The sequence below is a fragment of the Drosophila guanche genome, unplaced genomic scaffold (genome assembly GCF_900245975.1).
Source record: "Drosophila guanche unplaced genomic scaffold, DGUA_6, whole genome shotgun sequence".
NCBI lineage: Eukaryota > Metazoa > Arthropoda > Insecta > Diptera > Drosophilidae > Drosophila > Drosophila guanche.
This window is the reverse complement of record NW_022995746.1, coordinates 7,357,801-7,377,073: the sequence shown is the minus strand read 5'-3', so window position 1 is coordinate 7,377,073 and position 19,273 is coordinate 7,357,801. Positions and strand designations below refer to the sequence as shown.

General features: G+C 49.9%; 7 protein-coding genes across 9 annotated transcripts; 5 read left to right on the top strand and 2 right to left on the bottom strand.

Moving 5' to 3' along the window:
• Positions 1 to 256: 256 nt before the first annotated feature.
• LOC117581738 (probable DNA replication complex GINS protein PSF2) lies at positions 257 to 1,196 on the bottom strand. The gene is made up of 2 exons (XM_034269120.1): positions 765 to 1,196; positions 257 to 714 (listed from the first exon to the last, which is right to left on the bottom strand). The coding sequence occupies exons 1-2, from the start codon at positions 1,007 to 1,009 to the stop codon at positions 348 to 350; spliced, it is 612 nt and encodes a 203-aa protein (XP_034125011.1). The 5' UTR covers positions 1,010 to 1,196; the 3' UTR covers positions 257 to 347.
• A 1,238-nt stretch (positions 1,197 to 2,434) lies between these two features.
• Positions 2,435 to 6,655, top strand: LOC117582655 (alpha,alpha-trehalose-phosphate synthase [UDP-forming]). The gene is made up of 5 exons (XM_034270560.1): positions 2,435 to 2,982; positions 4,082 to 4,622; positions 4,689 to 5,581; positions 5,642 to 6,263; positions 6,329 to 6,655. Exons 1-5 carry the CDS (start codon positions 2,849 to 2,851, stop codon positions 6,566 to 6,568), a joined length of 2,430 nt encoding a protein of 809 aa, XP_034126451.1. The 5' UTR covers positions 2,435 to 2,848; the 3' UTR covers positions 6,569 to 6,655.
• Positions 6,656 to 6,696: 41 nt separating this feature from the next.
• Positions 6,697 to 7,772, bottom strand: LOC117582656 (protein YIPF6). Its single transcript, XM_034270561.1, has 5 exons — positions 7,666 to 7,772; positions 7,389 to 7,608; positions 7,139 to 7,310; positions 6,908 to 7,065; positions 6,697 to 6,846 (listed from the first exon to the last, which is right to left on the bottom strand). The coding sequence occupies exons 1-5, from the start codon at positions 7,681 to 7,683 to the stop codon at positions 6,734 to 6,736; spliced, it is 681 nt and encodes a 226-aa protein (XP_034126452.1). The 5' UTR covers positions 7,684 to 7,772; the 3' UTR covers positions 6,697 to 6,733.
• A 645-nt stretch (positions 7,773 to 8,417) lies between these two features.
• On the top strand, positions 8,418 to 9,173 carry LOC117582245 (E3 ubiquitin-protein ligase RFWD3-like). Its single transcript, XM_034269856.1, has one exon. It carries the CDS (start codon positions 8,418 to 8,420, stop codon positions 9,171 to 9,173), a length of 756 nt encoding a protein of 251 aa, XP_034125747.1.
• Positions 9,174 to 9,587: 414 nt separating this feature from the next.
• Positions 9,588 to 10,346, top strand: LOC117582244 (E3 ubiquitin-protein ligase rnf8-B-like). The gene has a single exon (XM_034269854.1). The coding sequence runs from the start codon at positions 9,636 to 9,638 to the stop codon at positions 10,344 to 10,346; it is 711 nt and encodes a 236-aa protein (XP_034125745.1). The 5' UTR covers positions 9,588 to 9,635.
• Positions 10,347 to 10,461: 115 nt separating this feature from the next.
• Positions 10,462 to 16,201, top strand: LOC117582654 (transmembrane protein 94). 3 transcript variants are annotated; one of them, XM_034270558.1, is made up of 10 exons: positions 10,462 to 10,782; positions 10,846 to 11,479; positions 11,536 to 12,250; positions 12,310 to 12,472; positions 12,944 to 13,040; positions 13,093 to 13,876; positions 14,102 to 15,270; positions 15,328 to 15,511; positions 15,573 to 15,822; positions 15,880 to 16,201. In XM_034270558.1, the coding sequence occupies exons 1-10, from the start codon at positions 10,607 to 10,609 to the stop codon at positions 15,950 to 15,952; spliced, it is 4,245 nt and encodes a 1,414-aa protein (XP_034126449.1). In that variant the 5' UTR covers positions 10,462 to 10,606; the 3' UTR covers positions 15,953 to 16,201. The 3 variants fall into 3 exon arrangements, with proteins under 3 accessions (XP_034126449.1, XP_034126448.1, XP_034126447.1); XM_034270557.1 differs by having other exon boundaries at positions 12,310 to 12,427; positions 13,093 to 15,270; XM_034270556.1 differs by having other exon boundaries at positions 13,093 to 15,270.
• Positions 16,202 to 16,938: 737 nt separating this feature from the next.
• Positions 16,939 to 19,054, top strand: LOC117581951 (histone-lysine N-methyltransferase SETD1B). Its single transcript, XM_034269434.1, has 3 exons — positions 16,939 to 17,216; positions 17,276 to 17,721; positions 17,791 to 19,054. Exons 1-3 carry the CDS (start codon positions 17,068 to 17,070, stop codon positions 19,032 to 19,034), a joined length of 1,839 nt encoding a protein of 612 aa, XP_034125325.1. The 5' UTR covers positions 16,939 to 17,067; the 3' UTR covers positions 19,035 to 19,054.
• The last annotated feature ends 219 nt before the right edge of the window (positions 19,055 to 19,273 follow it).

Genomic DNA, 19,273 nt, shown 5'->3' with positions numbered 1-19,273 from the left:
CATCCTACATGTCATCGGAACATATTTTCGATAGAAATTTGTAGCACAATTCGGTCACACATGACTTACAAGTGAACTGTGAAGCCGCTTGAATTCGAAAAAAAACTTTTTAACTGCATATTTAGCATAGATATACGAAACTGCAGTCCTGCAGTGACTCCAATCGGTGGCAACGCACTTCCACTCTGTTCTACCAAGCAACGATTTCATAGTTCTCTCTCCCACATGCCAGGAAGAGTTAAAAAAAACTTCGCGATGAAGTGTTTTGTGTATCTAATTCTTCATCATTTAATTGACATCTACTTATGGTTGCTTCTTACTTTAGTTTAGTTTTACGTACGCGAAAATCACTGCGAAAACATCGAACTACTGCCGGGGGCCGAGCTCGAGCCAGCCAGCGATGCGCTCAGCATGGAGGTGTCACGCTGAGATGCAGTAGCCGTGCGCTGGTAGCGCGCTATGTGATCGAGGGAATACGGCAGAATGGGACGAACGCTGTGTATCTCCAGGAGCGTCAGATTGTCCAGCTTGGCGTAGGTGCCCTCACCCTTAATGAACGCATCGATGGAGGTGCGCAGCTTCGACTCGCGTATGTCAAATATGTCCTTGATGATGGTGCGCAGCTCCTCGCAGCGCGGCACATCATCTGGTGCGGTGCTCATGACCAGTTGGGCCACGACCATGTAATGTTCGGATGGCATTTTGGTGAAGAATCTGTCGAGATCAGACTATAGAACGTGTGCTTGGGATAATCTTCCACTTACTTGGACCGTTTCTCTTCCTCTTTGATCTCCTCAAGTGTGTCCATGTCCATCCATTCGGGTGGCACAATGCGGCACTTTTGTTGCTTTCGCAAATGCGTCGCCATCCACAGGGGCACAAAGACGGGAAAGCCGGCACGGAACGGACCCACCGAGCCATAGATAAGATGCAGCGGCTCATTGGAGAAGTTGGGAATAATGCTAATCATGCACTTTTCACCAATAAACTCAATAATAGCCGGATCCATGGTTTGCACATAAAATGTAAACAATTCAATTCGTTTGGTAGGGTCACAGTTTTGGTCATATACGTTCACACTTAGAGAATTTAGTTTGAGTCTATCGAAAAGATCGATATGCAAAACAGCCGGTAGGAGCAGCTGCTGCAGCCCTGGCAGGCGGCAACCAAGCGGCCGTTACACGCTCCCATCAAGTGTTATACGCGCCGGGCAGCGCACCTTTTGATTACATCACGAGAATCCAGGCCGGCCCGGCCCGGCCCGACGTCAAACTATTGACGCGACAATTATGGCAGCAACTATAAATATGCGAGCGTAATGCAGCGACCCTTGGCAATGCCGGAGGTTATCAGCTGCGCAGCTGCAGTCCGCACAGATCCCAGCTTCCAGCTCCCAGCTTACACCTTGCAAAAATCTGACTAATTTGCTCGCAATTGCCCCCGCAACTATCACGTAAAACGCAAACAGCGCGTCGTGATAAGCGCATGAATGCCAAACATGATCGAGCGATCAAGTTCAGCAAAAGTTTTCCACTTAGTATAAATAAAATTCAGTCAAAACAAAGACCCAAACAGCCTGCGCCGCCGAAACTTGTAAAAATGCATTTAGATAAAACCAAAATGCAGTGGGGGAGGGTTCCATATCTTATCTGTAACCCAAGCAGGTGGGATTGAACTTTCAAATGACGGTCAGGAGAAGGTTAGCTACGATTGAGTCTCGACTGTACTCCGCTTTCCCACCCCAAACTTTAGCCTAAGAATCAACAGAAAACCCCCCAAAAATAGAACTAACAACCGAAATATTCTGTGTACTTTTCGGATGTTCTTTAGATGAGAAAGAGAGAGAGCGGCGCCTTGTTTACGCTGCGATTTGTTGACTTATCGCTGGGGAAAGGCAATATTGCCACCGATTTAACGATCGGGGAGTTGGCACGGCCAGGGCTGGGATGTCGGCCGATGCTGCAGTGAAACATTCTCAGGCTGATAATACCAGGCGGTGCCAGTTAATTCTAGAAAAACTAGCAAACGATATGCGGCAGAGAAGCGGCTCCCCAATGTAACGGCGCTTGCTGCAGCTTGTGGAACTTATCCTGGCAGAGACTTTTGGCTGGGTGGCTGCCTGCTGCCTGTTGTCCAAACTCTTTGGGGGAGCAGCAAGTGGCATTAGCAGACAGACAGACACAATGATGGTGCTGGTGGCACGTTTCACACACTCATAATCAGCTGGCTATACTAATAGACTAGAACGCTGAACGATTTTCTGATAAGCCCGCAATAAGATGAGCGGCAGAGAGGTCTACGAGTGGACTGTGGAACCCAAGTGGCTGAGAGAGGGAGAGAGGCGGAGGTGTGGAAGGAGATCTTTGCTGGATGCGCATCAATTTTTAGCAGAAAAGTGCGACTTGAGCGAGTAGTTGGCTTAGTACTTGTCTATTTTTGGCAGGGTACGGTACGGTGCTGCGAGAAAAACTACAAATCTCAACGCTGCCAGGAAAATAGACACAAAACCAAAAACTTTGTCAGTTCGAGTCCGCGAAATTGCATTGAGCAGATAAGGGACAGAGAGACAGACAGACAAATTCCTCTCCCGGACTTGGCAATAGAAGTGACACAACAAAATCCACTGATAGATCTTGTTGAGGTTTCCAGCTTTCAGCTTCCAGTCAGTGCAATTCGTGCGGCCCCAAACGGCAGGTGTCTATCCTCCCCTCAATCCTGTTCCAATTCCAATTAGGTTCCAAAAAATTATGTGCTAATTTTGTTGGCACTTTTTTGCAACCACTCAGCCAACAGTTCACTTCAGCATACCCCAAGTTCAACGTAGTGCCAGAAATCTTCTTGCAGCGGCATGCCTGATACGGAGATCATTGTGACCAATGCCGGCGAGCCCTCCACAAAGGCCAGCTTGATCGTTGTCTCGAATCGTTTGCCCTTTGTGCTCATTCGCAATGCGGCAACTGGGGAGCTGGAAAGGAAAGCCAGGTGAGTGATTAATACTATGAGAAATAAGTGATTAAAAAAGTGTCTGAGTGAAATTTCTACATCGAAATTTGTGTTACGTGTCGTCATTTTTCTTTACGTAATCGTAAGCGGAGAAAGGCTAAAACATGTTCTACAGGACTGTGCAAAATCTTTAGATGGAATTTTAGTTGGAAAACTTAAGGCTCATGTCCGAGTTGTTTTCGCTGTCGTTATTGAACAATTTTCAAGTTTGTCTACAATCTGTTGCCAGATTCAAGTCCGATTGGTTTTTAGTTTCAATCTAAAAGTTTTTCCCGACTTTCTACAATCTATTTGCCAGTGAAATTCTACATTAAGGTCAAGCAAATAGGGAAACAAATGAAAAATCAAATATTGCCACAAAATTAAACGAAATTTTGATAGTTTTGCTTATCATTGTGCGGGTGGGAACTATTCTTTGCATTTCAAAAAGTCTCCAAGTAGCCCAAATTTCAAATTCGAAGTTCGAATCGCAGGCCTAGAATTTGCATTTGCCGATAAGCCGATCGCGTAGGCACTTCCAAGTCCCCTGCCCGTTAGACAAATCAAAACCCAACCACCTATAGAGCGAGATGAATGCTTCAGGGGTACATCTAGCTGCTGTTTCGACACGCCTGCCTCTGGTCTTATCAGCAACAGCACAGGGAACTTCAGCTCAGGCCTATTAGAAAACAAATTTTCGAAAAAAAAATTCAATAATAATGTCGGCCTGTTATCAGCGAGGTCCGTAACGCGTTTTTGAACCCATCCAACCCAGTTAAAGGGGTCAGCAGAAGTTGGCAAAGAATTGAACCTGACACTGAAAGGCAGCGGCCGGACGACACGTGAATTAAATGCGGGGGGAAAGGCAAGCAGCAATCCCGACCTATGCCAGAAAGCGAGGAGTAACAGAGGGAGTTTCGAGCCTTCGTTTTTTGGGTGCAGATCCGCTCCAGAGATCCCGCAGCTTGTTTACAATTCTCGCTGCGAAGTCGCTCATTTTATGGGTATATTTGTTATCAGCTATCAGCTTGGTGCTCTCTGCTCGCTGGTCACTGATCGGTGGCACCTCATAACAATTGTTTCTTTTTGCTTCTTTCAGTGCTGGTGGCCTCGTCACTGCTGTCTGTCCGGTGGTTATCAAAGGCAGCGGCCTGTGGGTGGGCTGGTCCGGCATTCACTTGGAGGATCCCAATGAGGCTATACCGGAGTCGAATCCAAATGATCAAACGCCCACAGCGGGCCTCAAGTCGGACCAAGTTGTCTCCGTGAACATCGATTCGAAGATCTTTGACAGCTACTACAATGGTTGCTGCAACAAGATGTTCTGGCCACTCTTCCACTCCATGCCGGGAAGGGCTAACTTCGGAGGGTCACACTGGACGGACTATGTAACGGTGAACAAGCATTTTGCGGTGCGCACGATCGAGGCGCTTGAGAAGTGTCTGGCCAAGAAGCAGGGCAGCGAGAAGAGTCCACCGATTGTGTGGATCCACGACTACCATTTGATGTTGGCTGCCAATTGGGTGCGCGAGCACGCGGAGGAGAAGAATCTGCCCTGCCGCTTGGCATTCTTTCTGCACATTCCCTTTCCGCCATGGGATATTTTCCGACTGCTGCCATGGTCCGATGAGATATTGCAGGTGTGTGACGCTCTCTCTCTCTCTCTCTCTCTGCTCCTCCTCTGTAGCTTTTATCCTATTTTTTAGGGCATGCTTGGCTGCGACTTGGTTGGCTTTCACATTCAGGACTATTGCCTGAACTTTGTGGACTGTTGTCAGCGCAGTCTCGGCTGTCGCGTGGATCGCAACAATCTGCTCGTGGAGCATGGCGGCCGCACCGTGCGCATTCGGCCGCTGCCCATTGGCATACCCTACGAGCGATTTGTGAACCTCGCACAAACGGCGCCCAAGGTGCTGAAAACCTCCAAGCAGCAGATCATTCTCGGCGTGGATCGTTTGGACTACACCAAGGGACTGGTGCATCGTTTGATGGCGTTTGAGGCGCTACTCCTCAAGTATCCGCAGCACAAGGAGAAGGTCAGTCTGCTGCAAATCTCCGTGCCTTCCCGCACAGACGTCAAGGAGTATCGTGAGCTGAAGGAGGAGGTCGATCAGCTGGTGGGACGCATCAACGGGCGCTTCACCACCGCCAATTGGGCGCCCATACGCTACATCTACGACTACGTCAGCCAGGATGAACTGGCGGCGCTGTATCGGGATGCAGCCGTGTGCCTAGTGACGCCGCTGCGTGATGGCATGAATCTGGTGGCCAAGGAATTTGTTGCCTGCCAAATAAATGATATTCCGGGCGTGCTAGTCATCTCGCCGTTCGCCGGCGCTGGGGAGATGATGCACGAGGCGCTGCTCTGCAATCCGTACGAGGTGAACGAGGCAGCCGAGGTCATACATCGTGCTCTGACCATGCCGGAGGATGAGCGCGCGCTGCGCATGGCGCGTTTGCGACGTCGCGAGGCCGAATGCGATGTCAGCCATTGGATGAGGTGCTTCCTGAAGGCTGTGGGCGCTCTCGAGATGGACGATGTGGGAACCACCACCATGCAACCTGTCTCTGTGGATGACTTTGATGACTACTTACTGAAGTGAGTGCCCCAGGACTTGGCAGAGTGTCTTCCAACTAATCCTCGTTTATCCCCCCACAGATACATCGGCTACAATCACAAGCTGGCGCTCCTGCTGGATTATGACGGTACTTTGGCGCCCATTGCGCCGCATCCGGATCTGGCCACACTGTCGCCCGAGATCAAAAACGTCCTCTACAAACTATCGAATCACTCGGATGTCTATGTGGCCGTTATTTCGGGCCGCAACGTGGACAATGTCAAGAAAATGGTCGGCATCGAGGGCATCACGTATGCGGGCAACCATGGACTGGAGATACTCCATCCGGATGGCAGCAAGTTCGTCCATCCCATGCCCATCGAGTATGAGAAGAAAGTCAGCGATCTTCTCAAGGCGCTGCAGGACTCGGTGTGCAAGGATGGCGCCTGGGTGGAGAACAAGGGAGCGCTGCTGACGTTCCACTATCGCGAGACGCCCAATCACTTGCGCGGCGACATGGTGGAAAAGGCGCGTTCGCTGATCGAGAAGTACGGCTTCCGGGCGACAGAGGCGCATTGCGCGCTAGAGGCACGTCCGCCTGTGCAGTGGAACAAGGGACGCGCCTCCATCTACATTCTACGCACATCTTTCGGCGTGGACTGGAACGAGCGCATCAAGATTATCTATGTGGGTGATGATCTTACCGATGAGGATGCCATGGTGGTACGTAAAGGGGAAGACTGCACGCTGAGGGTTTTGATTTAAAAATGGATTTTGCTTTTTTGCAGGCACTCAAGGGTATGGCGAGAACTTTCCGCATCACTTCGTCGGACATTGTCAAGACGGCAGCCGATCATCGCCTGCCCTCAACGGACTCTGTTTACACGCTACTCAAGTGGGTGGAGCGTCACTTTATGGGCCGCAAGGCGCGCGCCAATTCATTGACCTACAGGCCCACCAAGGGCGATGGCGTACAGATGCAAATGTCACTGGAGGTGGCCTCAACGGCAAACAATCTGGAGGTGTAATCTCACACATAGACACATCTCTCTGCTCTGATAAGTTCTAAGATTTTTAAGAATAAACACAAACACAAACAAGTAATTTACAATCGATTTGGGTCTCTCTCTCATTGTGTTTACTCTATGGAACGATCGCTGTTTAACTTAAACATAAAGCTGTGGGCTATGGGTCTAGTTGTGGGAGAGCACCAGCCAGGAGATGATAAAGAAGAACAGAAATATGGGATAGACAGCGAGCGGTTTGCGATGCGGCGGCTGACTCTGACCGAGGAAAATAAACGAAGCTGCAATGAAAAACAAAAACTACAGAACTACGCGCAGACTCTTGTTGGATTCTCCACTCACCATAGGTGGCCCAGGCAAAGCCCATTGTGGTAGTCACAAAACGCAAAAAGAAGAGCAACCGTGTCTGTACGGACAGCAGAATGATGCGACACACAATCAGGGATATGGCCACGGGCGTCAGACAATAGCCCAAAACGCACACAGACTGAAAGAATGAGCTGCAAAGGGAAACATAGAAGTCAAGTAAACACATGCCATGTCTATGGCACGAGTAAACACTGAGACACTCACATATTGCCACCTAGCAGCTTGGAGTTCAGTGTAACAATGGCCGCTCCTATCCAAACAATGACAAATACTTGGGCAAACTCGGGCCCGTTGTCGGACATGCTGTCCGCGGAAGAGGAGCCCTGCAGTATGGTGGCCATGAAGGTGCACAGCACCAACGGACCCCACAAGTCCCCTGAAAAGGCAAACGAGTAAGTCAATCAGTGAGTAATTTGCTTACGACTGCAGCCACTCTGCTGCTCTGCTGACGTACAATCACGCAACAGACTGGACTTCTCTTTCGGGTAGAGCACATGGTAGAACTTTACGCCCACGGCACGTATATCCCGCAGCACTGTCTCCCTGATGGGCTCATCCAGTGTGTTGTAGTCGGGCACTCCGTTTTGGGCTGTTGTCGTTGTGGTTCGTTTGCCCGGTATTGACATGTCACCCTCCAGAGAGGGCGACGGCGACGTGTTCACGTCCTCGAACATCTGCCAAATCAATGGAAATGTATTCCTCTTCAAGCTTATGACACTTTTCGTACTCACATCCAACTTGGCATCCATTTATTTGTGTTATTTTGTTAAATTACGTTTTCGTGGACAAAAAAAATGATAAGTCCGCCCAGCTGTTCAGTGTGACCGCGGAAATACCGAAAGACCCTCGCAAATATACTCTTGTATTTTCAAAATAAACTGTAAATATACAGTAAATCTTAAACAATTTTCCTCGACTTTGATGTTCTATTTGATAATACTAACTTGCAAAGACTTTCACCCCTGAAACAATAATTTAATCCGATTGTAGAATTAATTTTGCTGATTATAAATACTAATTTTTATTGAATTGTATACTTTAAAACCTTATAATTTACAAATTTGTATTTGAGCTTTTCATTAAAATCGCTCTTCTGGAAGCAAGGGAGCTTTGTCTACAGTATGTAAATGTATGTAAATTAATAAAAGAGACATGTATATTAACTGGTAACATTTAAGAAATTGAAAAATAGCGCGCACAACAAAAGAGAAAAAGAAATTATATTTTTTTCCCCAAAGGGAAAAAAGAGAGAAAAAAGAAAATAAGAATTAATTTCACCTCAAGGGGCGTGGTTACGCTACAAATTGAAAGCAACAAACGCAGCAGCAGAGCAGTGTAACCCCCCACAACTTTGAAAAGTTCGAAAATAAATCCTTTAATTTTGTTAGGTTTTTGGCAGGGTGAGTACACTTTTCGCAATAGTATGCTAGGGACTACCGCGTGTTCGGCAGGTTTAGACTAAAACTACGCCTAGTACAAGGAAATGGAGTCCTGTAATTCGGCTAACCACGTGAAAGACTCGTTCCTGGCGGAGGAGTTCGAATGGTTGCAAAAGTGGACTCACCTGAGCACTGAAATATTTGACAATGAAGCGAAGAAGTGCGACACGCAGCAATCCAAGTTGTTGCTGCACTTAGACTATGTGCAGAAGCAGTCAAGGAACTACAGGCAACAAAAACATGAACTGATTTCCGAAAATTTCTTCCTTATCAAGGAAATTAATGTTCTGGGGGATTTTGAAAAACAGAAGTCAGATTTGCGGCTTTATATCTCACAGAAGGACCAACTAACCGTTGAACGCGATGGTCTGCTGCTGCAAATAGAAGAGGCGAAGGCAAAGTGTGCAAATTTGCGTCAACAACTGGAGGAGCAAGGAAAAACGATGCAGGAGATGAACAACGCATTTCAGAGTGAACTATCGGAATGTGAGATTCACCGCACGGAGGCGCTCGATGCCCTGGAGCGTGAAGACGAAAAACATTTACGCGAAATGGATAGGCTGGAACAAAATCTACAAAACAAATATTCGGAGCTGAATACTTGCACTATATGTAAGCGCCCCTGGGATTCTGTTGGGGTGCATCGATTGGTTTCGCTGCGCTGTGGCCATGTCTTTGGCGACGCGTGCATTCGGGAGCATCTGCGCTATCGTAACTTCTGTTCAGTCTGTAACAGGAATGCATCTTTTGAAGAGCTTCGCTATATTTATGGCCGCAACGTCTTGCCATTTGAAACTTAACACTTGCATTTAATTTAGATTAATATTGATTGCTGTAAGACACAAATCATTTAATTAAAAGGCAAACAATAAGAGCGTTTTAGTTTTTCTTTTCTGCTCAGAAATCTTGCATGTGCACAGCGAAGTTTGTATACCCTTTCAGTACGCATGGAGAAATTACTTACGTTTGAGCGTGGTGAATAAGTTAGTTTTCCTCGCACAGCGTACAACGTCACCTTGTTAGTAGTGCCACCATGCGCTGGCATATCATATAAATTCTAGAGCCTGTACTTATCGTAATACCCTATGAAAGGGTAAGGCATAACGGTGCATACCACGGAACAAAAATAATATCCAACACTAGTCCTATCCCGTATGCCATTTTTTGAATTTTTCTTTTTTTTAGCGGCACAGTAACACTTCTTGTAAAATTATTTAGGGAACTGACACGAACTGGGACAGTAGAAGTAATTTGCCACAGAAATGGAGCGCTCTAATTCGACTGTGGAGATAGCTGGTCTAGTGGAAGAATCCGAATGGAGCACTGAAAAACTCGAACATGAAGCAAAGAAGTGCAAAGGAAAGCACTCCAAGTTGTTGCTGCATCTAGCTCACGTGGAGCATGAATCAAGTGACTTAAAGCAATGCGTGCAGGAGCTGGCTGAAACGAATGATCGCTTGAAGGTCGAAATTCCTGTAAATTTGCGTGAAATGTTCGAGAAGCAGACATATGAGAAACAGTTTGTGCAGCTGCAGAAGGAACAACTGACCATCGAACGGGATGGCCTGCTTTTGCAGTTGCAGCAGGAGAACGAGTGCTATGCACGTGTGCTTCAACAATTGGAGCAGCAAAGCAAGACAATGACGCAGATGAACAACGAGTATCAGCGGGAGATTGCCGAGTGCCAAAAGCGGCGTGGAGAAACTCATCTTGCGCTGAAGCAGCAGGAGCGCAACCATTCTCTCCATATGGAAAAGCTTAAGCAGAGGGTGCTCGACAAGAATCTGGAGGACATCACTTGCTCCATTTGTCTGAGCGCCTGGCAGGCGTCTGGCGCACACCGCCTGGTTTCGCTAGCCTGTGGCCATCTCTTTGGCGACGAATGCATCAGGGCCTGCTTGGATCGTGGGCCCGAGTGTCCCATTTGCAGGAAGCATGCAGACCACGCTGCACTACGCTACATCAACCTGTAATACATTTCTATATTCCCCTAAATTTATGTTTTCTTTTCTTTGAATTGGGGCGCATTTTTTCGTCCCGAGATATGGCAATACTGGTCGGGGCAATGTTTTGTCCGAGCATGGTTTGGCCACACTGTGGCAAACAGCTGATTGGCAAAAAAAAAGAACTCCAAATTCCGAAACAAATGAAAAAATTATAGAAACGATGATATAGACGATTGCTTAAAGTGCATCCGAATGCGAAAAGACACCAGCCGCGGGCTACGGACAAAATGCAGCGGAAGCAGCCGAACGAGCCGACATGCAGCACCGCCTTCGAGGAGGCGGAACAGACGCCTACGCCGCCGCAGCAGCACCTCGGTCTCAGCACAAAATTGGCGCTGCGGCGTCTGTACGAGGAAATTGAAAAGGTGCTGCTGGAGCATGAGCAGCAGTATGGGGCGGAGAGGTGAGTAGGAGACAAAGACCGAGACAGCTAGATAACTTTTTTAACAGGCAAATTTGTTTTCAGCTCGTATCGAAAGTTGCGTGCGGCATTCGTGAAGCGCTATGACAGTCCATTGGGTTGGCTGTCGATTGGCACCAGTTTGCTGACCAGCGTGGCGCTGCTTATCACCGGCATGTTGTGGCCCGCGATCTGTTTGCTGGCTATCTTATCGCTGGATTTTTTCGTCGTCATCCGGGAGAACAATTTGCGGCGCACCGAGATCTACCGCAAGACGCGCCACGCCCTCTCGGAGCTGCAGCTTGCGGAGCAGCATTTCAGCGACGATTGGCAGGCATCCAATTATCCGCACCTGAGCAATCCCATGTCGCCCTGTGTCTCACTGCAATGGACGTACCGCGACGGCATTCTAGTCAATCTGCCATGGGCGCTGCTGGTGCGCGGCGATTGCATTGTGCTGCGACCAGGACACATATCGCCCGGCCCCTGCCATGTGCTCGATACCAACAAGTTCTTCGATGCGAATGAGATTTACGGTGCAGCGCCCATGGGCGATCCACCAGTCAAGCCAATGGCACGTCCCCCGCTGCCCAATCTTGTGTGCTGCCTGGAGAGTACGCCCTATCTGGAGAACCTCAGCATTTGCCTAAAGAACTCACTGAAGCGGCCGCCAACAATCTACAATCAGCAGCGCTATCTGGTAGGGCAGAAGCTCCCAACATTAACATTTAAACATTTTGTTTATCTTCCTTCCAGCTGGTGACCAAATACATTCAACAATGGGGCTTCATTAGTGCTTTGAGCATTACCCTCGTGTCGGGCCTGTTGCGCCTGCATGGCTATGGCCTGCCCACCGATGAGCAGCACAATTGGCGCTTTGTGCTGATCGAGTCGCCAGCTGCTGCCATAATTCCGCTGCTGCCGCTGATCTTTCCGCTCATGTGGATCTCCATGAATCTGTGGGGCATTGCCCGCTTGCAGTGCTTCCTCAAGACGCCGCAGGTGGCCAGCGAGAGGAGTCCCACAAAGTCGTTTGAAGAGGATCTGGACTCTCCCTCCTACAACTACGAGAACATATCAATGCTGCGCTCGAATGTGCTGCGCATTTGGATGCAATTGTGGCGCGGCGACAGCGAGCTGCTACCCCGTTCGGCCAATCTGGTGCAAGTGCTGGGCTCCATATCCGCGCTCTGCTGTGTGGACAAAAAGGGCATTCTGTCATGGCCCAATCCCACGGCCGAGAAGGTTTTCTTTCTGCACAACACGGACGAGGAGGCCAACGATGATGGTGCGCGCAGTCAGGCGTCCACGCAGAGCGAAAGCGATGATGTGCCCATTGTGGATGAGGATCACAAGGAGCGTGGCATTGTGGCGGAAGTGCTGGACCTCACACACGATCAGCATTGCCCCTTTCGACTGGAGTTCGATGATCACGAGTGGAAGGCGCACATCAAGTCACTGAAGCCGCTGGGTGGGTGCTGCAAAAACCCACTTTATCCTCGCTTTATTCACTCGGAAATTGCATTGCAGGTCTGGCCATCTTGCTCAACACCTGTTCCCCGCTCACCCATGAGCACTACGCACAGTTTTGTGGACATGTGACGGCCGTCGCGATGCTCGACAAAGATTTGGTGCCTGTTACAAATCGGTATGCGTATGCACTCATTGAATCCAGTAAAAGCTTTTTGCATGGGTACGTAGTTCCCTTCTCATCTCCCATCTCTCACTCACACCTTTTTAAGTTATTTGTTTGCCCAAACAATACATAAAATATATCTATATATATGATAAATGATTTTCTGCCACACCAAAAGCCAGCCCAGCGATTAGTTTTTCTTCGTTTATTTTTGATTTTGTTGACACCCATTGGACGTATCCCCTCCAGAGCGATTGGTAAAGTTTTTGATTGTAAGAAAGAAAGTGTAAAAACTGAAGCTAGTTTATGATAATTATTAACAAATAATCTTTGCAAATTCGAAGCTAATTCCATTGACATTTACTTTTGTTTACTGATAAATCCACACTCAACCCCTTTTGTCATTAAAATTAAATTCCAATTCGCTTGCCTGCCTGCCTGCATGCTCTCACGCACCACCGCCGCTGCCTCTTGCATGCAGCTTTAACCAGTTCGTGGCCACTATTAATAGCTTCTCTCTTCCCCCAGACGCTGCCTCTGCGAGTTGGCCAAGCAAATTGGCTTCACAAATCATGCCACGGATCGCTTTGCACTGGAGGGACAGCTGGCCAGCTACAGGCATTTGGTGAGCTCAAGGAAACACCATAAAGACACCCAACTAAAGGCATTTCTTATAGCAACCCGATGTGGTGCGTCGCGACATACGCTTTGCGCGGCAGCTGCAGCTTTCCTCCAAAGTAAAAGTGCCCTTTCCGCACTCTCTGTCCGTGGTGATGCGCGAGAACCCTGGCGGCTATTTGTCGCTGTTCACGCAGGGCACAGCGGACATTATACTGGACTGCTGTGATGACTTCTGGGATGGTCAGGACTTGCATCCATTGTCGCCGCAGGATCGCAAGCGAGCGCTGGACTTTTATCAGCGCAGCGCGCTCACCTCCTACTGCACAGCGTTTGCGTATCGGCCGCTGCGGCATGGCATACATGGAGCACTGAGTGGGCCGCAGCAGAGCGGCGGCGAGTGCTTGTACCTGGAGCTGCCGCCCGAGTCGAAGCTGCGCATGCAGCACGTGGACAAGCTGCACTGCGACTTCCAGGGCGGCCACCACGTGAAGCTCAGCCACAGCATCAGCACGGACTCGCTGCTGTATTCGGAGCACAAGGATGAAGACTGCAACGATGTGGAGGGTTGCTTCGAGATGCAATGTCATCAGGTGTTCATCGGCATGGTCACAATGCAGTACCAAGCGCAGAACGACATCGTGCGGCTGGTGGAGCGCCTCGAGCGTGCGTGCATTCGTTTCGTGCACTTTAGCAAGGAGAACGAGCTGCGTTCGCGTGTGTTTTCCGAGAAAATGGGCCTCGAGTCTGGCTGGAATTGTCACATTTCGCTGCTCAGCGAACCGGAGCCCGAAGCCGAGAAGGAGATGGACAAAGAGAAGACAAATACACCAAAAAATGCTGGTAAAAATCAAGCCACAACCACCACAGAACCAACTGAAACCACAGCCACAGCCACAGCCACAGCCACAGATTGTGCGGCACATAACATTCATCATCCTCCAAGTGCCAAAGTCATGTACATAACGCCACCCGAATCCGCACCTGCACCCGATCCTACAACCGAAACCGAACCCACCGCTGCTGACACCTCCTCCTCGTCCATTGCTAAACCCACTGATATTGTAGGTGATGCCCCCAGCGTAGCTCCAGCTATCAGTCATCTACTTGGGCCGCCCACCAATTTGGAGACTTCAAAAACGCTCAGCTCTTCGGCTCCAGGTGCCATATCCAACCCAGACGAGTGTAATCCACTCAATGCCACTCTCAGTTCGGATGGGGAAGCGGGCGGCAGTGGCGGGGACAACTCGGAGAGCTTGCAGCATGCAGAACCCGCAGGCGATGGCGAAATGGAGACCGAGACAGATTCCAATCGCCTCAAGCAGCGCCACTCGCTGGACTCCGCCATGGACGAGAACTGCCGCTCGCTGAGCACACTCACCGAGAGCACCGATCAGAGTGCGCCCATCAATTTTGACATGTCCAATCGCGCCAAGCTGCCGCGCGGCATTGAGAATATTCGCCCGCACCTGGAGCAGGTGGACAATGTGCCGCTGCAGGTGTCGCTCTTCACGGACTGCTCCGCGGAGGCCACTCGGCAGATGCTCGACATAATGCAGTCCTACGGCGAGATTGTCGTCTGTCTGGGCAGCTCCGCGAGCAATGCCAATGCGGACATCTTTCTGCAGGCCGACTGCAGCATTGCCGTGGAGCCGCTCTATCCGCAGGTGTGTCAAGACGTTGACGCGTACACGGAGGCCAACATACAGCACAACAAGTGGCTGTGGCAGCGGCAGGCGGACAAGGGCAAGGCCTCCAACGACGATGAGCAGCTGCTGGAGTGCGGCCTCCATGGCGCTGGGGCGCGTGCCATGCAGTCGCCGGCGCACACCGTCTCCCCGCTGTATCTAAGTCGGCTGCTCAATTCGCTGCCCTGCTCGATAGCCGTCTGCCGGGACGACCCACTTTCGCTGGTGGCCATAATTGAGCTGTCACGCCGCTTCTCGCTGGGTCTGTGGAATTGCATACAGTATTGGGCCTGCTGTGCGGGCAGCATATCCATTATGAATGTGCTCTGCGCGTGCCTCTCACTGCCGCCCTTACTCACGCCGCTGCTCTCCATCTATCTGATGTCGGTGCCCGTGCCGCTGATTGCCATCTCGCTGGCCCACATCGATGTGGATCCCAAGATTATGAATCGAGCGACGAGCAAGAAGCAAACGGACTACGATTCGCGAGCTTTTGCATTTGTTATGTGGTGCTATGGCTGCAAGTTTCTTGTGCCCATTATAACGCTGGTGAGTTGAGGATTTTGCGCATGCTTCGGGGGAGTCTTCATTGTTCCTCTCTTGCAGCTCGTTACCTATTGGATGTGCTTGGCGCAGTCCAGCGTCAGCAGTTCGCTGCTCACTGCCGAAGAGCAGCTGCAGGTGGGCGACGACGACAGCGATGCCTTCCAGCCCGACAATGATGCGAATTTCCATCAATTCTTGTACCTTTCACGCAGCTGCGCCTTGCTGGCTATATTGCTGCATTTTGGTGAGGATCTTGCCTAGGCTCTGTCCCCCCTTTTGCTGTAACTTTATGTGTCTGCTTGCAGCCTGCATCTCCATTACATTTGTGCATCGCGATCATGCCATATGGCAGCGTAATCCCTTCACCAATCGCATTTGGGCGCTCACTTGTCTCGGTCTGCTGCTGTTCCACTTTGGCATTCTCTCGCTGCAACTGGCGCTGGATGACTTTCTGCAGCAGCAATTGCCGCAGTTGTGGCTGGCCATGCTGCTGCTCTTTGGCAGTGCGCTGCTTAGCTGGATTATCAGCGAGCTGGCCAAGTTTCAGGAGAACAAGTAAGCGAGAATCTTTTGACTTTAATTTGTGGCTAATTTATTTGTTTCTCCTTCCAGGGTTAATGCGCGCTATCAGCGTCGCGCGCGCTTGGATTTTGGCACCAAATTGGGCATGAATTCGCCCTTCTAGGCGGCCACGTCCAACCCTGTATATGGTTACGCTTCTTCAACGTCGTTTACTTAAACCCTTTAGATTAGCTATGCATTTGTTTTGATTCGTTTTTAGCTGCGGTTTTGTACTTTACTTTACGTTCATTCTCTCATCTAAAAAGTGTTTCCTAAGTGTTTATTTTTAGTCTTCGTGTGACACCCCCAAAGCCCCTCTAACATTTCCTAAAAGACTTTTGCAATTACCATATGAAATATATAACTAAATGTATATGTTTAAACAATCATTAAACAAGTAAAAGTAATGAGCATTTGGGTGTAAGTTTAACCAGAACTGGTTCCCGTTGGTTCTGCATTAAATTGAGTTGTGAACGAGCGACGACAACAGGCCAGAGCACGCCCCGAGGAGGTGCTAATGGGGGAAGACACGTTGCAAGAGGCAGCAACTGACCCACATCCAGCAGGAGAGCCTGACAAATATTTTTGTGTATTAAATTCCGATTAGAAATCTTTCAATTTTGAGGCGGAAGAGTGAGCAAATAGAAGCTAAATTCTGTGCACAATTCTGTGGGATGTAATTCTGGACAGGGAAACCCTTGCCTTTCGCAGCTCAAAAATGTTACTAATTAGCCAAATTTGTTGGCACACGCCTGGGGCAGGCAGCTAAACAGAGCCATGGATTGGAGTTACATTTCACATGGCTAGAGACCCATCCACATGCCCAAGAACTATGCGCAGGCAGAGAGGCTCTAACGGAAGATGTGATCAAAAATGTGGAGTAACAATTGATTAGCACCTGCCACACAGCAACGTCGACGAAATGAAAGTGCTGCTCGACTGCTGCCTGCTACCCGTACAAATCCCCAGTATATAGATCACTTCTAGTAGCACCTTTCTGAAACTGGGTCATGAAAAAACGAAATCACGAACTCTGCCACTGCCTGCAAATAAAACCAATCCATGGTTAGGTCTTTGTGGTATTCGAGAACTACGCGCGACGCGATACGGAGCTCCCCAATCGAGTGGATATGACGAGTGGATAGGGATAGTCCTTACATTTAGTGTGGAAGTGTGAAAATTCATAGTGAATCCTGAGCTACAGATAGCCACAAAACCCAACCCAATTCCTAGTCAATTATGGCGACTGCTTGGCTGCCACCGCTGGCGTGTCTTCTCCTTTGCCTGAGCTCTGTGCAGGTGCGCGCCTACTCCCAAGTGCTGATCAGCGGCGAGCAGGGACCGAGGATATTCAAGGCTCTCAATACGGATCTAATATTTCCCAAAACGTAAGTTTAGTTCGGGATTAAACCATTAAGAGAGACGCTGATTGATTTCCTTGCTGCAGCTTCAACTCCAGCGAGAATGTTTACTCCACCACGGAGGCGCCTGTGGCGACTTCAACGAGCACAACAACCGGAATGCCGCCCATACCCTACAATCACCAGTCCGAGGTGGTTGTGGTGACTCCCGGTTCCCCTGTGTTTGTCACACCTGTGGCAGCGAGCGAGGAGGAGGTGCTGCAGCCTGTAGAGACCAAAGAGGAGCAGCTGCAACCCGTAGCAAACGTGGAAGAGGTGCAGGAGCCACTCCAACCATTGGCGAGCATTGAAGGCGCCTCCACAGGTCGTGCCGTGGATTATCGTACTGCCTATCCCTTTGGACAGCTCTTAACGCCGCTGCTCAAGGGCCAGACGCAGACCCGCATCTATCCACAGGGCAGTCCCTCGTACTACTCCTCCTCCGCTGCAGCAGCAGCACGTAATCCCAGTCGCCCTAGGCCCTATAAGAAAGGTATGACGGAATCCTTGGACTTCTTAGACTCCTATTTGAACACTTCTTTTGGTTGATCTTTCCCCACAGGCATCAGCGATCGCTTCACGCCCGGTGAGAGCACCGCCGCTGGGCTGTTCAAGGGTCAGCACAAACACAATCATGATCACTCCCATGGCGGCAAGTTGGCCGCCAGCTCGAACTCAGTGCCCTCCTATGTGCCTCCCTCGGATGCGTATTCCTTTCCGCCGCTGAACACAAAGTATCCATCGCCCGCTCAGGATCCCAAAGCGGCGCTGCCCTCGGATACGGTGACCAGCTACTTGCCACCCGCTTCGGGTGGGCTGAGTAACGCGGGCTATGCCTATCCGGGTCCACCCATGCCCGCGTCCACGGGCTACAAATATCCTGGCCCACTGGCAGGTGGCAATGGAGACAAGGATGCGGCTGCCAGTTCCCCGAGCGCCGCAGCTCCTATCGCAGATGATGACCAGGGCAATGACGATGTGATTGGCGTGCTGCCCGCCAGTGCCATGGATAATCTGCCCACAAAGGATCAGGGTCAGGATCAGGGCAAGGATGCGGATGGAGGAGCTCCTCCAGACAGTGGCGGTGGGGATATGGGACCACCCGATGGCGGAGATGACGGCGGTGGCAACGATGATGGTGGAGCTTTGCCTGCACTCCACAATGATGGATCGCAGAGCAACGATGATCACAAGTACGATCCCAGCATGGAGTATGCGACGCCACCGCCTGGCTGGCTGGAATCACACCCGGAATCGGCGGCACCAAAGCCGGAGGATCACGATCATGGATATGATCATGATCACGATCACATACCGGATCATCCACATCCCGAACACGATCATCCGCATGGGCATTATCCGGGCCACTTTGATTATCCGCTTGCCTCGTACCCCGATGACACGTATCCGGAACTGCTCTACGATGATCATCCGCATCATCATCATCACGTTCACCATCCACCTCCTCCTCCTCCGCCACCACCACCACCACCACCACCACCGCCACCTCCTCCTCCACCACCGCCGCCGGCGCCAGAGCCACGTGTCAAGAAATACAGTTACTTCTACATTGGCCGCAAGCTCTGGTACATTCCGTTATACTTTACAGTGTGGTTCAGCTTTTACATTCTGTGGCTGATCATCAAGTCGATTGGCAGGCACAAGGTGAATCTGCCCAACCATTACGTGTCGCGGCGCAGTGCGCCTGACTACTTCACGGAGCAGGGGCGCGATGAATACATCAACAATCTGACGGTTAAGGTGCTCGAACACATAGATAGCTTCAAGCACAAATACTTGAACTGATAAGGGGACTCTAAAAACTATTTCTGGGCTAATAAAAAACAAAATTTAATATAACAATGAATTTTACTTTTGAGTTGGGCGCCGAGCACTGCTTGCTGACTATAGTCTATCGATAAGTCTAGTTTTGCCTTGGTATGTTTCTGTGCGACAGACCACAAACCATACTGCATACTGATCTTCTTGCGTTTTATGCAAATTTGTTCTGCAAGCAGACATAAAGAATTCAGGAAAACTAACCA

What these genes read in the sequence shown, in the direction of transcription:
- LOC117581738 (XM_034269120.1), bottom strand. Translation starts at nt 1,009, where the DNA reads ATGGATCCGGCTATTATTGAGTTTATTGGTGAAAAGTGCATGATTAGC. An exon ending in GAGGAAGAGAAACGGTCCAA is followed by an intron (nt 715 to 764) that starts GTAAGTGGAAGA and finishes TGATCTCGACAG; the next exon opens with ATTCTTCACCAAAATGCCAT.
- LOC117582655 (XM_034270560.1), top strand. Translation starts at nt 2,849, where the DNA reads ATGCCTGATACGGAGATCATTGTGACCAATGCCGGCGAGCCCTCCACA. An exon ending in GAGCTGGAAAGGAAAGCCAG is followed by an intron (nt 2,983 to 4,081) that starts GTGAGTGATTAA and finishes TGCTTCTTTCAG; the next exon opens with TGCTGGTGGCCTCGTCACTG. An exon ending in GGTCCGATGAGATATTGCAG is followed by an intron (nt 4,623 to 4,688) that starts GTGTGTGACGCT and finishes CCTATTTTTTAG; the next exon opens with GGCATGCTTGGCTGCGACTT.
- LOC117582656 (XM_034270561.1), bottom strand. An exon ending in GTCCAGTCTGTTGCGTGATT is followed by an intron (nt 7,311 to 7,388) that starts GTACGTCAGCAG and finishes TTGCCTTTTCAG; the next exon opens with GGGACTTGTGGGGTCCGTTG. An exon ending in AAGCTGCTAGGTGGCAATAT is followed by an intron (nt 7,066 to 7,138) that starts GTGAGTGTCTCA and finishes TTCCCTTTGCAG; the next exon opens with CTCATTCTTTCAGTCTGTGT.
- LOC117582245 (XM_034269856.1), top strand. Translation starts at nt 8,418, where the DNA reads ATGGAGTCCTGTAATTCGGCTAACCACGTGAAAGACTCGTTCCTGGCG.
- LOC117582244 (XM_034269854.1), top strand. Translation starts at nt 9,636, where the DNA reads ATGGAGCGCTCTAATTCGACTGTGGAGATAGCTGGTCTAGTGGAAGAA.
- LOC117582654 (XM_034270556.1), top strand. Translation starts at nt 10,607, where the DNA reads ATGCAGCGGAAGCAGCCGAACGAGCCGACATGCAGCACCGCCTTCGAG. An exon ending in ACAATCAGCAGCGCTATCTG is followed by an intron (nt 11,480 to 11,535) that starts GTAGGGCAGAAG and finishes TCTTCCTTCCAG; the next exon opens with CTGGTGACCAAATACATTCA. An exon ending in TTGTGCCCATTATAACGCTG is followed by an intron (nt 15,271 to 15,327) that starts GTGAGTTGAGGA and finishes CCTCTCTTGCAG; the next exon opens with CTCGTTACCTATTGGATGTG.
- LOC117581951 (XM_034269434.1), top strand. Translation starts at nt 17,068, where the DNA reads ATGGCGACTGCTTGGCTGCCACCGCTGGCGTGTCTTCTCCTTTGCCTG. An exon ending in GATCTAATATTTCCCAAAAC is followed by an intron (nt 17,217 to 17,275) that starts GTAAGTTTAGTT and finishes TCCTTGCTGCAG; the next exon opens with CTTCAACTCCAGCGAGAATG. An exon ending in CCCTAGGCCCTATAAGAAAG is followed by an intron (nt 17,722 to 17,790) that starts GTATGACGGAAT and finishes CTTTCCCCACAG; the next exon opens with GCATCAGCGATCGCTTCACG.